This window comes from Aphelocoma coerulescens, chromosome 4A (assembly GCF_041296385.1).
Source record: "Aphelocoma coerulescens isolate FSJ_1873_10779 chromosome 4A, UR_Acoe_1.0, whole genome shotgun sequence".
Classification (NCBI taxonomy): Eukaryota; Metazoa; Chordata; class Aves; order Passeriformes; family Corvidae; genus Aphelocoma; species Aphelocoma coerulescens.
The window spans coordinates 17058580-17074092 of NC_091018.1; the positions used below are offsets into that span (position 1 = coordinate 17058580).

The following is a 15513-nucleotide window of genomic DNA, read 5'->3' on the forward strand; positions in this document are numbered from 1 at the left end:
GATCCCGATCCCGATCCCGGTCGCGATCCCGATCCCGGTCCCGATCCCGGTCCCGATCCCGATCCCGATCCCGATAGCGATCCCGATCCCGGTCCCTCACCCCGGCCCCTCAGCCCCGGCAGCGCCCCCTAGCGGCACAGCAGCCCTCGGGCACGCCCCCTGAGGAAGCCCCGCCCCGTCGGCCCCGCCTGCGCCGCGGATTGGTTGGCGCGGCCGAGGGGCGCCGCGAAGCCCCGCCCCGTCCCGCGGCGCCCCCTGCGGGCCCCGCGGCGCCTGCGCAGCGGCGGCGGGGCGGCCCCGGCCGTTGTTGTGGAGGGCCCGGTCAAGATGGCGGCCGGGCAGGGGGGCGGCGGCGGCAACAACGGGAGCGGCACCGGGAGCGGGACGGCGCCCGGGAGCGGAGCGGCGGGGCTCGGGATCCCCGCGCACCTGACCCTCTCCTTCTCGTCCGGGCCGCACTGGGGCGCGGCAGCTCTGCCGCAGTCGCACACGGTGCGCAGCCTGGAGCGGGCCCTGGAGGAGGCGGGCAGCTCGGGCATCCTGTGCCTGAGCGGGAGGAAGCTGCGCGACTTCCCCGGCAGCGGCTGCGACCTGAGCGACACCACGCAAGCAGGTGAGTGGGCCCGGCAGTGGCTGGGCCGGGGCTGCGGGCGTCCTGCGGGGCCGCTGCGGGCCCGGCGGTGAGGGCGGGGGGCGCGTGGCCGCTGTGGCGGGCGCTGGGGCCGGGCGGTGGCGGGTGCGGGGCCCTGGTGCGGGGCCGCAGCGGAGGGGTCCCCGTGGCGACACGGGAGGGCTGTGGGGGCGGCGGAGGGGGTGTCACGGGAGCGGCCGCTCTGGGTGAGCAGCGGGGGCCCCGCTGTGTGAGGGCAGTGGAGGAGAGCGGGGAGGCTCCGCGTTTGGGGGGGGGTTCTCCGTGCAGGACAGGGCCCGGAGGATGTGGGGGTGCGGTGTCGGGGCTGCCCTGCTGGGCGCGCTGGGGGCCGGTTGTGCCGCGTGGGTGTGGGGCGAGCGGCCGTGCAGGTGTGGGCTGAGAGCGGGGCACGCTGAGCCTCCCGTGTGCGAGCGGAGCGGGGCTCCCGGAGGTGCCTGGGGAGGTGGGGGGCGAGCGGCTGTGTGTGAGCGTGTGCCAAAGCACAGGGTGTGTGTGAGTGTGTGCCAAAGCACAGGGTGTGTGTGAGTGTGGAAGGGCACAGGGCTGTGTGTGAGTGTGGAAGGGCACAGGGATGTGTGTATTTGTGTGTGTGAGGGCACAGGGGTGTGTGTGTGAGTGTGGAAGGGCACAGGGATGTGCGGGCTGAGGGGCTCCGTGCACCGCCCGGCTGTGCGTGCCCGAGCTCTCCCCGGTGCTCAGTGTGTTCCGGGGGGTGGATGTCGCTGTCCCCCGGGTGGTGGGAGCGGAGCCGGCGCTGTCGGTGTGCTCGGGCTGCCGGGGAACGGGGCTGTGCGGGGAGGAGAAAGGCTCTGTGTGCGGCGAGGGAAAAGTGCTGCGGTCTGCGTGCGTGCAGGGAAGGGGGGTGGTCTCGGGGAATCTGGCGTTCGTCCCCTGTGTCCGTCTGTACGTGCCTTAGGGACGGGGAATTGCAGTTGTTGTGCCTTGAGCAGGGTGAGGGGAGCGCTTGAGTTCGCACTGGGGGGAAGGAGAGCTCCGTGTTGTGGTTGGGTTGTACCTTCAAGGGTGTCGGATCCCTTGCAGTAAACCTGTATCGCCTGGGGTATCGCGGTCCCGACTCCGCAGGAAGATGGTTCCAACTGCGGGTGCGAGGGATGTGTGAGCATCCAGCAGCGAGTATGGAGAGCTTGATGTGTTCACTGTGTTGGTAAATGCTTGGATATCGTGAGTGTGGGCCTGGATTTACCCAGGCTTTTAGGTGAAGTAAACATGGAGGCATTTTTCTGTACAGTTCCTAGAAGACAAAGCTACATTTTCCACGGAGGTTCTCTCATATTGTGGCTCATCCCCGAAGTGCTTGTGGGTTTTTTTGCTGCTGGGGTAGTTGCTTAAAATGGATTATTTTGAATAATGTGCTGGACAAAAATATTACTGAGAGGCCCAAGGTCTTTTGTTCACAAATAGTAGTGGCTTTCGAAAATGTTGTTTGAGTGAATTAATGCTGTGGGGTTTTTTGTTTTGTTTTGGGGCTTTTCTTTCCCCATGGTTTAATAATAGCTGGTATATTGTTTGGAATAGGAGATTGTCCATGATGGTACCTGGAAATAAAAAGAGGTTCCACGAAATAATGGAAGCTGGAGTTTTCCTTGTAGCAGCATAAAAATGTATTTAGCAATGTTGTCGGTCACTCCTTTGTGAAGGTATTCAGTAACCAAAGCATTCAGAAAGAAAGAAGCATTGTAGGCATATAGGCAATCTATTATTTAAAAGACGTTCTGTGTCCTGAAGCTGGTCCATCAAGGATCTATACTTTTTGTTTGCTTCTAATTATTGCTGTTTGCATTTTGGTAGGGTTTTTTTGTCCATTTATTTTGAATCTCAACATTTGAGTCAGAGCTGTCTTCAGTGATCTTGTTTCTCTGTTTTAGGATGTAGTAGAGCCCAGTCATTCCCATCAGGATTGAATTGTTGTTGTGAATGATGGTGTGAAAATGTTTTAAGGGCTGCCTCTGACAGAAGTAGCTCTATTGCTTGCTGCTCTAAAATCCTGTACTGAGATAATCAATCTGGGTCTATGAAAGTACCGTCTCAGAAGAATCCTGATTTAATGTGGGCCTGGTTTATGAATGAATCCTGATGAAGTACAAATTTTAGACATCTTTCAGATGATGCTTGTAAACAAAAGATCTGTAGTCTCTGTTTTGATTTAATCTGTAGAAATTTTTGTCAAGTGGGTAAACGGTGTTCTGCTGATGAATCATGGACATCCTTGACAGTGTCAGTGTGGCCTGGAGCTTGGTGGGGAGCTAGCAGCTGCCTCAGAGGCAACAGTCATGCAGTTATTGGTATTTCTGTAGCAGTTATCCCTGTTTCACATGCAAATATCCCCGTGAACAAGGTTCTAGATGGAGTCAGAGATGTGGGAGATGGGGGCTTGGGTCAGAAATCTTTGCAGAGTTTCACTTTCTGTTTTAAGTCAGTGACTGCAAAATTCAATTCTGTGGTACTAGGAACAAATATTTTTAAAAAGCAGCCTCTGACCATTGTGGATGTAAACAATTTCTTCTCCATATCACCAATCCTTAGGCAGTAGATCTGCAGCATTACTGTAACCCCAAAATACTCTGTCTTTATATCAATAAAGTCAGCAAGAGCTGTGTTGAAGCACAACTGCTGAATTATCAAAAATAGCTTGGGATTTTATATTGCATCTAACTTACATAATGGCTTGCCAATATTTAATTTGCAAATACTGAGGCATACTTTTTGCATCTTAAATTAGGTGTCTAAAGTGCAGTGACCAAATCTGGCTGCTTAGCTCTTTTTGTTGCTTTTTTAAACTGTGAATTGTCCTTGCAGCACTTTGGCCAGGAAACCCTTATTTTGTTATTTATCCGAATTTGTCTTCTGGCTGCCCAAACAGATTGTGTGCTGCTTTTAATGAACTTCAAAAAAAAGTAAGATCATAGTATCATGCGAGATCTTGAATATTCCGCTAATTTTATGTGTAATTTTGCTTCTCTGTGTCTGAGCAACATTAGGCCCCCTGGCAGTTAAGTAATTGAGTCTATCACATCCGTGTAATCACAGTCTGCTTAGCTGAAGAGTTGTGTGTTTGCTGTTTTATTTTTTTAGAGATAGTTCAGGATGGCAGTATAGCACAGGAACCTAAGTCAACCTGTGCCTTTAGCAATTTGCCCCCTTTTTAGTGAACACTTTTAAAAAAATGAATTTAGTAAATATGGAAGGTGCATGACCGACAGTTCCAGTTAAATGCAGCGGTGCCATCAGGCTCAATAGTTTATAGCTTTGTCACAGCAGCTTCAATTCCCACTTTTTAATTCTGAGGGAGCTTCCAGGCAATTATAAGTAGGTGAATAATTGCCTGTAGATAGATGAATGTTGAAATTTCTCCTTTCTCACCACCTGCTTCCTTGTAGCTGAGGAGTAACACCAGTATATTCCAGTATGACTTGAGAGTGAGCCCTCCTGTCACAGCCAGTGACAATCTGGGCATGGCATTGTTACAGATGCCATTGTCACCATTACTTGCATGTCTTTCACTTTTTTTACATCCTATTTCTGGCCCTTCTAAGGTATATTGTCATTCACGTGATTACAGATTAAACCCCAAAGCTTAATATTGAGAGTGAAATGCATAAGAATGTTAATTTATAATGCAGGTCTGCCTCTACAGTATGCACTTCCAAACCAATTATATTTTCCTTTCTGAATAAAATTATTTCTGTTGGTGGAGCCAATGTTGATTAAATTGAGGATGGCAGTAACTGAAGAGCAGCAACAAATCCAATATTCAGCTAAAAAAACTAGCACTCGTATTTGACATATATCCTAAATCTAGAATACATTCTGGAAATCAAACACATTGCAAAATGTAGTTTTTCAGCAGCATTTCCTTCAGATTTGAACAAAAAGAGGAACTCTTTGGGGGAGAGGGGCCAGTGTTTATGCTCTGAAATGCATCTGATGCAAAATCTGGTAGTGACACAGTTTATAAACAAACAATTGTGGAAATTTTCCACGGTGTTTTCACAGCCTGTCCAGTGTTTGGGCTGAGGGGAAATGAGTTGTGTGTGCTTGAGGCTTTCTTGCTGAAGGCCAGTAATAAGGATCCTTGTTAAGGATACTTGGTGTGATGGGCAGGTTAGGAGAAGTCTCAGTTCAGTGACTTGAAGTCAAAGGAGCTGATTATTACTATTTGCCTGCCTAAAAGGATTGTATTATGAAAAATACTACTTATATCTTAATATTAAAAAACCCCTATAATGCCGTGTTATAGCCTTATCGGAAATACTGACCTGCAGAAAACATGCGATGTGTAATTTTTTGACTTCTTACCATCTCTATCCATCAAAATTAAATTTATTGTTGCATTGACTATTGTTGTGTTTTGTAATATCCAACATCTAGCATTGGTAGTACTTCTGTGTTTGATCAACTAAGGAATTTTTTTTGATACATGTTTCTACTTCATTACTGATTATTTGCAGAGGGGGCAAATTATTTAGGTTGTGAATTGTATTGCAAAAACTTGTGTGATAAAGAAAAAGGGAGCAGCTTTTGCTTTTTGAGATACTCTTTTTGGTGAAGTGTGTTTTCCCATTTGAGTTGTGCTGCTTGGTTGGAGCTGATTCAAAAGTACATACTCATATTCCCTGCAAGCCTGGCATTTAATGCTGAAATCTGTCCTTAGCAAAAAGGTAACAAAATCAGGGCTAACGGCTGGAGTTCTGCGGAAAATGCAAAGATACTTGGATATTTGATACTTTTTGGGGGTTTTTTTTGGTTTGTTTTTTTTTTGTGTGATATAAGTTTTACATGACAGTGTGAAGAGACTTTTGAGTTCTCTGCTTTTCTGTGGCTGTCCAACAGTCTAATGTTCATCGGTCTTCCAACTAGCCTGGGATTGTTTGCCACTTGCTAGGAGAATGTGCTGACAGGTCTAGAGAAGGTCACCCACTTCAGGTGAAAATAAAAAATAAAAGTCTTATTGTCTGGTATAGAACTGAAATAGTATTTTGCTTGGCAGACATAATTATCACAAATGTGTTCCCAATGTCAACATATGACTTCTGAAAAAACGTTTGTATAGTTAAAAGGCTTGAAGGAGCCCTGAGCCCAGCCTTGCTGGCAGCTGAGCAGCAGGTGTAACTGCACAGTGAGCAAATCCCCGACCATCTGGGTATTAAACCAAACACTCCTGCCATTTGTCACTTTACCTCTGTTTCCATAGGTGGAAGCAGGATGAAGTGGACGAGAACTTCTTCTTTTGAAGACTGACCTAGAACTAAAAGGTTTCTGAGAGTGTTTGCTTCAAGTCATTACATGCAGTAATGAGAGATACTACATAATTATTTTTAAGCTAATAGAAGTGGCTGCGGCCGTTCTTAAACGCTGCCATGAGGTCTGGCATGAGTAGGACAGAGTCAGCAGGAGGCACCAGCCAATGAGAACAGATGCTGAAGTTGCTGCAGCAGGGGCCTCCAGGTCTCAGGAGAACATGCTGGAGTTGTTGCTAGACCCTGCTTACTCAGTGCTCATGGACTGCTGCTTTACCCAGTTTCTTCAGGGTTTTTTCTGCTTCTGTCTTAGTGCATTTGCCTTTTTTTTCCAGTGTTCTTTGTCTTCCAGTAGTTCAGCTTGAAAAATGTTTCTGCTTAGTTTATTCAGTGACAAGCCATTTTATCTGCACAAAAGATAAGTCATGTAGTAAATGCTGATTACTGCAGGTTGATTGTAGCTTCTGTCTCTGCCTCATGGCTATTTAGAACGTAAGCTCATCAGGACAAAGGCTTGGATGTGTGTTACTGAGCATACAGATGCTGATGTAAGTCTTTCCTTGGGAATTTTGTGTATATTTGAGCTATTCCTTAACAAACCCAGGCTTTGCTTCATTGCTGAATGAGGGTTACTTTACCTTATATTGTCTGTGAAACAGAAATTTGGAGTTAAAACATTTCAAAGCCAAAAAAGAAATTGTCAGAATTAAATTAATAAATGATGGTGAGTTTAAGTGGGAGGAAGATGCCCTGTGCTGTAATATGCCAGCTTAAGAAGTCTTGCTGACTTGTCAAGAAAATACATTTCACTCTTTCTGGTAGAAAAGCATTTTAACAATTATAGTCTAGACTAAATACTAAAGTGCCAAAACAAAAAAAGCTTCCAGTGGGATTTTCTTCTTACCACTTTAAACTCCAAAAGCTCTGTGGAGCCAAGATACCTTCAGTAATGGAGAGGAAGATAATCCTTGACATGAGGTAATGTCCTTTTGATGTGGTATTTGAATTTACACCTTCATGTGCCAGATTGAGGAGTGATCCTGGTGATGTGTTCTTTATTTTGCATTTAAATCAAAATGAAATAGCTGAACACACTCCAGAGCTGGAGCACTGTGGTATCTTGTGCTGGAAATGTCTGGATCTTTCTCATGTTGCAACATGGTGAAGAATTCGCTGAATTCATCTGTTGGGTTCATCCTCATGTTGCAAAATGTGGAATATGTAAAATTTTCTTAAGAAAGGATATTCTTTGATGTTTGATCTTTGTGTACTTTCAAGCCTACTCAGCAAGGAGGGAGATTTAATCTGTGAAACAGATAGCAACTAACACGTAAGTCCTAAGTGATGTCCAGGTGTTAGAAAAGCAAATTACTGCTTTAGATTTAGGGCTTGACAGGCTTCAGTGATCTCAGATGTGGAGGGTGGTTTACAAGGCTTGGGAAGAAGGATGTACCACTGATAGTGGGCACAGGGAGTGCAGAATTTAAGGGCCACAAGGACAGAGCTCCCAAGATAAGGATGACACCTATAAAGGCAACTCAGCATCTCTGCTGAATCAGTTCTGAGTGGGTCAAGGGTAATTCCAGCATGGGGAGATCACAACACCAACTCACAGACCACCAACCCAACTAACCCACTGACCCAAATGAAGAGAGACTGGGCACGTGGACTAATTAGCGAGAGAGGTCATTACCCAATAGAAGGTAGAATAATGATTATTGAGAGAACCATGTGACTTGCAGCCAATGAACACTAATTCCATCTTTGCTAAAATGTATAAATAGTAAAAAGTTTTTATAATTGGTGTGCTTGACTCGTGGAATACCACTGAGCACCCACACTTGCACAACTCAAAAATAAATAATCAGTGCCTCTCTCAAGTGTGTAATTATTGGCTTGTTGCACCTCGAGTAATAAGTCTAGTTTGTATGGACAACACTGGCATTGGTGTGCAGCAGATCAGCACCAGCATGCCCCCCAGTTATTCCAGCCTTTAGATCAGAGCTTCTGGTTTAGTTTTGTACTGGTACAGATTTCAGGAAAAACCTCACATACCTGAACCAGCATGTGGTGAGTGGAGGCAACTTACATGAAAAACAAGAATTGCTTGAACCAAACTGCCAATTTAGACATGTTCAGTGTAGATGCATCCAGTACAGACTGGGAGACTGGGCTCAGAGGGGGTGAACTGGAATAGTGGGTTCCTTAAGGCTACTTTGATTTCAGAGCCATGTGCTGGATCTCAGTTCTTTCTCCCTGGTAGCAGAAGTGTGAGAGAGAACCATTGGTCTATTCCAGTTACAGAAACATTTCCTTCATGTGGAAGAACTATGGTTCAGTCTGACAGGGTGTTTTATTTTTTATTGAAGTCTCTAAAGCAATAAAAGTGTATTTTTGAAAAGGATTTTTGTTTCTTTTGGAAGTGCTCATTAGCATGAAAAGCCAAGAACTCAGAATCTGTCAAATGGAGTTTCTGGTTGCCTGTACAGCCCTCCCTCTGTACTTGATGAGAAACCTCAATTATATGGTTGTGTACAGTTTCTCTGTTTGTCATTTTAATTGCACAGATCAAGTCTGTAACTAAACTTAGGGGTGGGGGTAACCATAAAGCAAGTATCTCCTAGCTCTTCAGTTGCTGGATCTAGAATCCAAATACCATTTTGATACCTGTTTGTAATACGTTTTCACAAAACCAGAAGCTATTCCATGCTGTCAAAGAGCCAGTTGAAAAAAAGTAAAAGCTGCTTGTAGCCACCTCTAGTCTTGGGAGTGTTTTTTCTTTCTTTTAAACAGAAGACAGCCTGCTTCTACTTGACTTGAGTATACACAACACATGAAAATCAAATTAAATATTGGTACATAAGCTTTTAAGAATAGACTTTAAATGTATGTAGCTTTTCTTGTGACAATTTGTGGTCCATTTAGTTTCCTGGGAGCTGCAGGGTTTTGGCAGGCATGCTCAGTTCCCTTACTGTGCATAAGAGTTGATGGGTGCTCAGTTTGTTCTGTGTTGTCCTTCACCATAGCTCTTAGTGTTGGAGAGGAAATGTTGATTTTTATGTGAAAGTCACAGTTACATGTAGAAATTATGTTGCTGTAATTCTTGACCATTCTTTGCCGGTAAGATCTAAATTTTTGGTCTCCTTTGCAACTGAAATGGTTGCTGTTTATATCAGTATGGGCAATCATTCTACATCTGGTTGTATTTTAATTGTTCAGTACTTCATTTTGCAACATAAGTCAGTCTGAAGAATTCTGATATTTAATTGCGCAGGTTCATTTTTCTTTTGAAGGGAAAATTTTAAAACATTTCTGTGTTTAACAATGCTAGTCATTCATTAGGATTGGAACTGTGAAACTGCAAGTAGATGTGTAGAGTTTGAGGGAAATGCTAGAGAGACATACATCCCATTTGAGGTGAGCTTGGGAATCTTAAGAGTTCCTTTCTTTTGAGGCTCCTTCTCCAATTTATTGAGAAGCTAAGAAGGTCAGGAAGAGATCTGTCTCCTGTTACTAACCACAGAAATGGCACTTAGCATGAACAAACCAATTTCACTGTTGATGTAACAAAGCTTTCTTCAATCAGAATGATGGTGGTTTGTGGACATTGACACCTTGTGCCTCCCAGAATTACCACATGCAGGTGTTTCTGTAGTGTTTGAAGCTACTTTTTTCTTCTCCAGAACCATCTTGCATCTGACAGACAAATGAGTGTTCTGTGTGATGATCTCAGATTTATGTTTAGATTGACTAAAAGAGTATCTTTGGGATCAGCTCTGAACACTTGTTTTATGCATCCATTGTCTTCATTAGTAGGACTAATTATACAGTTACAACTTTTCTTAGACTTTGGTTGGGTTTGGCTAAAGCATTGCTAGAAAATCTGGCTAGGAAAATCTGAATGTGATGAGTTAGAGCAGTTCTGGCTTTTGTGGGGTGAGGAGTGTGGGGCTTTTATGATCTAGTTTCTTAATGCCATTTTGGAGCAAACAAAAGCCTAACACCAATATCCTGGATCAGCAACATATTTTTATGAAAATAGTATAATATCAAGATCAGGTTCAAGTGTAAATTTCCGAGCTGAGCCTCGTATTTCAAATTCAACATTTAGTGTATGTAATATGTGAATACAAAAGGGATTGTACTGGCTTAAATAAAAGGCCAGTCTGTTATATCAGGATGTTCCTGATGGTAAGCAGTACTGCATCCTTAGGGAAAAGTGCAAAAACAAGGCAAATGTGATGTTAATACTACTTAACTACCTTGCTGCACACTGCTATAACCTGACAGCTTGAGCTTTTTGTTCTCCCTTTTGATCATGGCTTAAATTTATACAAGATAACTTCATATAGCTTCCCTTCCAGACTGATTTCCTAAAATTCTTTCCTTTTTATCTTTCTATATATTTTTTAATCACTGTTTTATAGTAACTAAAGACTTTACTTTTTCTGTCAAAAAACTAAACTGCAACTGACTTCTTCATATTTTTCTAGTTCCTCTTTCAAATTTAACCTTAGTAATGGTGTACTTCTCACTTTTATTGTTCCTGCAGAGATAGTGTATTGAAATACCCTGTGATTCATGAGCAGGCATGGATAGTGTTCTATTTAGTCCTCACATAACACTCCCACTGAGAGTTTTCCAGTCTAAACTGGTTAAGCAAAGGATTCCTATAATCTCACTTCTTGAGTTGTCGTCCTAAATCATCTGTGCTTCTGCATTTAGCAGCTTTCCTTGCTTCTCCAGTCTATTAACCCTTACAAAGCCATTCTCAAGTGCTAGCAGCCTGTTTTCATTTCAAGTGAGATGAAAGCTGTCTTGTTTATAGAGAAGCACCCTATTCCTAAAGTTTTTTCCTTTTTTCAGACCACATTTTCTTGGTCATCCATTGTGTTATTAGTATTCAAAAAGTACCTAAATTGCATAAGTTTCACATCTACATTTTATTTACCATAATAGACAATACTGTCTCATAAACTTCTTTCTTGTTATGAAAACATTTTTGGAGTAGAAATCATTCTTTAGTTTGGATAAAAATAGCTTTACTTGTTTTAAAAAAGCTGCAAGTACATTTAATATGAGAATATTGTGGAAAACCATAGATACTCAAATCTTTCTCTTCAGAAAAATCTGAACCAACCCCTGGAGCTATTCTAATGCTATTTTGCAATGTTGGAATGAAAAATTGCTTGGACTAGAAGTCATGCTATCTCCCACCTCTTTATTTACCTTTTTTATTTTATTATTGAGAGATCGTGGGTATCATTTCCTGTTTTAATAGGATTTCTGGGTTTCATAATAAAAAAGTTTAATCCTTCCCCCAGAGTGTCTTCAAAGGCATTGTTTTCAGAGAAGTGGTCCTAAAGTAATACACAAATAATGTGACCTTGGTATATATTTTGATGTGCAGCTGTATGGGGTTTTTACTGAGGGGCTTCAGCCAGACTGTGCTGATGTGATTTGTGTCAGGCCAGGGTAGAAACCACAGCTGGTTTATGTTGCCCGTGGAGTATTACACTGCTGGTCCACTCGTCCAGAGCAGAGAGTTGGTGAATCCTCTGCTTGTTTTCTGGCCTGCCTCTAGAATTTATTTCTGCAGAAGAAATAGCAAAGCTGGTTTTTAACCTGGGACTTTCTAAGATTTGTGGTTGAGGTATGGCTGGAAGCAAATAAAGCAGCAAAATTTTCATGGTGCCCTTGAGCCTTCTTGTTCAGGCATAACCTACAGTCCTGCTCCTGGGACCAGTGGCAGTAGGGTGGGATGCTTCATTTCTGTTTTTTGGACTAGATCTTTGTACTAGCCTTCAGTCACCTTTCTAGCTGCTGATAAAACAAATCAGGAAGAGGCTTAGAGCTGGTTTTTTTCAGAATGGGGTTGTATCAAAGACTTCAGCCTGTGGTGGAGGTTGTTGAACTGTGACAGCAATAAAAGTGTGGGCATCTTTTCTGCATGCAGGTGTCACACTCTGCTGAACATTAGAACAAGACAGCATTTGTTTAAGAAGGTTTTTGCAGAAAACTTTCATGTGAAAGCTGTCATTTTTCTATAACATTTTGAAATTCGATGTAGTGGAAAACAGAAAGTGAACCTCTCTGGTTGTAAAAACTAATTTTTTAAATAAGCTTTTTACTTTTTGTTGAGGTGTTCAGTTTTAGTTAACTTTATTCCATTTTTCTCACAGTTCATTAGGAATGCCACTCCTCCAACCTAGGAGTGTCTTTTTCTGCCTCTTGCATGTAAAGTTTGCAGAATTCAGTATCAGCAGTGGATACTCTGATCTATTGGAAGACTTTGTGATTCTTAAGCTTGAGAATGTTTCTTAGAAATAATGGAGTGACAGCCAGATGACACACAAAATTTCACATATTCTAGACTTCAAGAAGTGAAATTAAAGCTGCTGCCAAAAATGACTCCACGGGAAGGTGGTGTTTCGTTGTACCAGTCCATTTTATTTGCTGGTCACCTGCAGCACGCTGTGGATGGCCGTTCCCTCTGCTCAGCACCATGGTATCTTGCATTCAGCCTGCTGTGTACCAGCACCACAGGGTGTTCTCTGCACAGCTTTGCTCTACCCTTGTCCTGCAGCTCACACTGGTGTGAGCAGGTATCTGCCACAGGTGCAGGTCTTTGCACTGGCCTTTATTCAAGCTGAGTGTCTGCCAGGTGAGGTCCTGACTCTCATCCCATCCCTCCAACATGTGAGTTGCCTCTTTGCTCCCTCCAGCTGGGTGCTGTCTGTGCACTTCTGAAGGCACATTCTATCCTGTTTGCCAGATTGGTGATGAAGAAACTAAACAATATTTGATTCCAGTGTTGGGGCCCTGAGAAATGCTGCTCGTAGCTGGTTTGTCAGTTAAACTTCAGGTCATTGAGCTCTCTTTGAACCAGATAATGACTTTGAGCTAATTTTCCAACCCCTTTCTAGACTTTTTGCAGAACTGTATGTTCATTCCAATGTTGATAGAATGGCAGCTAAGCAGAAACAGTTATTCCATGTGAGTGTTAAAAACTGAGAACTAAAGCCTGAAATAGCAAGGGATCTGTATTACTTCTCTGTTAAAAGAGTTTGTTCAGCATTTCTGAGAAACCACATCCTTTTAAAATGTCTTGAGTTGGGAACCACAGTTACTTTCAGAAGACTAGGCAGTTGTTCTCAAATAAATACCTCTTTCTTCCAAGGTAGTTGGTGGACTTTTGATGACACAGGTTTTGGTAGTTTAGCTGATAATTTTCAGGATTCTTGGGTCACATTTCATTTGTATTTTCTGGTTCTTTTCAAGGTTTCATACATACAGAGGCGCTGTGCATTTTGGTAATGCGTGGTTTTGTCATAACTCCTGCATGCAGATTTGCATAATGCAGTCATGCATTGTCAGAATAAATCTAGCTCAACTATTGTGTTCCCATGGTCAAAGTTATCTCCTCTTTCCGTTTTTAGGCCAGGCTAAATTGCATCTTGACTTTTATAGGTAAATACATGTAGCATTGGTTTTTGCAACTTTATGCTCTTTTTAGCTAAGTTATAAATGTGTATCTGGAGAATGTCAGTTACTGTGTAAGGGTGTTTGGGGAGCTTGGCTTTAGCATTGCAGATACATTGTACAATGACATTGGATTCTAACATAGCTGTCAAACAGGAAAAATGACATTGACTGGGTTTGTACCTTGACTTACTGTTGTGCCTAGAGTTGGAGGGGAAGAAATCCAAGAATTGCACAGAACAAACACCTGATAGAGGAGGGACAATCATAATTGATATTCAGTGTCATTGTAACTATGTAGTATGAAATGTATTTTTGAATTCCTGTCGTTCTTCTACTTTCTGTTGTAATTGCATATTGAGCAATAATCTTTTAGTATGTTAAGGCTCTTTTGTGTATTAATTATATGCGGTAGCATCTGGTAAAACTGAATTATTTTACACTGCCTGCAACACCTTAATTTTTAGGAGCATGACAAGAATAACAGTGGGTACTTTTATCTCCTCTTACTGCAGGGAAAGTCTTACTAAAAAAGGATATTTTTTTTCCCATTTGCTTCTAGATCTTTCAAAGAACAGATTTACTGAAATTCCTCCTGATGTCTGGCTTTTTGCACCACTGGAAACTTTAAATTTGTATCACAACTGCATCAAATCCATTCCAGAATCTATTAAAAACCTGCAAATGCTTACCTACCTTAACATTAGGTGAGTAATGGTGGTCGGTTTTGGTCTTTATATCTTATTGGAGAGTTGGCATTTTGCTTCATCAGGTCATTGTGTTTGCAGTTTTCTTTGTTTCTGGTGTTATGTAGACAGTCAGTGTTCAGAAACTACAGGTATAAAAATTTGCTGCCATCAAGAGGGTAAATTACTCTGGCTCATTTTGCACGTTATTTACATACACTGCTGCACTGCTCTTTTTAAACTTGGAAAACATATGGTTGGATTTTCTCACAAGAACAGAAGATGGATATGAGCTCTGGCAGGAGAAGGAATCTAAAAAACTCTCCTGACCCTGTTTTCCACAATATTCCTTGTTTCTGATATTGGCTGCATCAAATCCAAAACAGTTTTCTCAGTTAAGAGCTATTTAAATCCCCAAAACCTACTCTGTCTCAAAATCTGCAAATATCAGTTCTTCTAGTGCTAATTCATGAGTAATGTGCTCTGTGGCACTTTTAGAGAGGATTAATATGATACAAAACTGCAGTATTTTCTGAAAGAAATATGGCCTTTCTTCAGCAGCAGCCCATTTCTCTTTTGATGGTGTTTGAGGTGCTGAATACATTTCTTTACACAGAAATGCTGTGTAGTTCTAACTCTTCTGTCAAGAGTTGACTCTCCTGATCATCCTTTGCCAAACTGTGCTTTGTCCTCATTTCTGTGCTCCTATCCAAAGACACTTTTCACAGTGCAGGAATGTGTGGGCTGTAGTATTGGAGAGCAGGCTAAAATCCTTCCTTCCTAGCTCAGATGCTTTGTTACAGAAGAAAACCACATGATCTCAAATTCTAATTTGGGATTCAGATGGTGGAAGAATCGTATTGTGCATTTCATAGTAAAGCAGGCAGCTCCTAAAACAACCCAAAACCTGAAAAACCAGAGGAAATCTATGTAAGCGACATGAATGACTGCTTCATTGCCACTTTTTTATAGTCAGTTCAAGAAAAGCTTACTTGCACATTGTATTTTTGCTTCTCATGCCATCAACCAAAAAAGCCTGGCATATCTGCCTGAAATGCAACGTAAAAAGAGACTTAATGCACACCTATATACAGAATTTATTTGTATTGTCCACTTTAAATTTTACAGAATAAATCCATTGCTTTTATAGAGAGACTGTGAAAAGGTTCTAGTCATTTTATGGTGTAATGTTGCAAGAATGTTTTTGTTGATTTTGCAGTTCCATAAACTGTAGTCATGGAGAAAATATCAAAAACCCCCAAGATTTGTAGATTGAGAACAATGCTCTGAATACATATCAATTAAGCACTAAAACTTCTGTATCTTTCTTAATGTAGTATGAGGATTTAAAAGTATTTTTTTTTTGTCAAAAATAGAGCAAGCTCTACCTAAATCAACAGCAATTACTGATTTTTATTTTTTTACTTTTATATGT

General features: G+C 42.4%; 1 protein-coding gene across 2 annotated transcripts in view; it reads left to right on the plus strand.

The window, feature by feature from the left end:
* Positions 1–271: 271 nt before the first annotated feature.
* The window catches only part of LOC138110505 (leucine-rich repeat and calponin homology domain-containing protein 2-like), a 41167-nt gene continuing 25925 nt past the window's right edge, over positions 272–15513 (plus strand). For both annotated transcript variants that reach the window (XM_069015483.1, XM_069015484.1), the window contains exons 1-2: positions 272–613; positions 13955–14099. In XM_069015483.1, coding sequence (XP_068871584.1) covers positions 328–613; positions 13955–14099 — 431 coding nt within the window. In that variant the 5' untranslated portion in view covers positions 272–327. The remainder of the gene's footprint in view (positions 614–13954; positions 14100–15513) is intronic.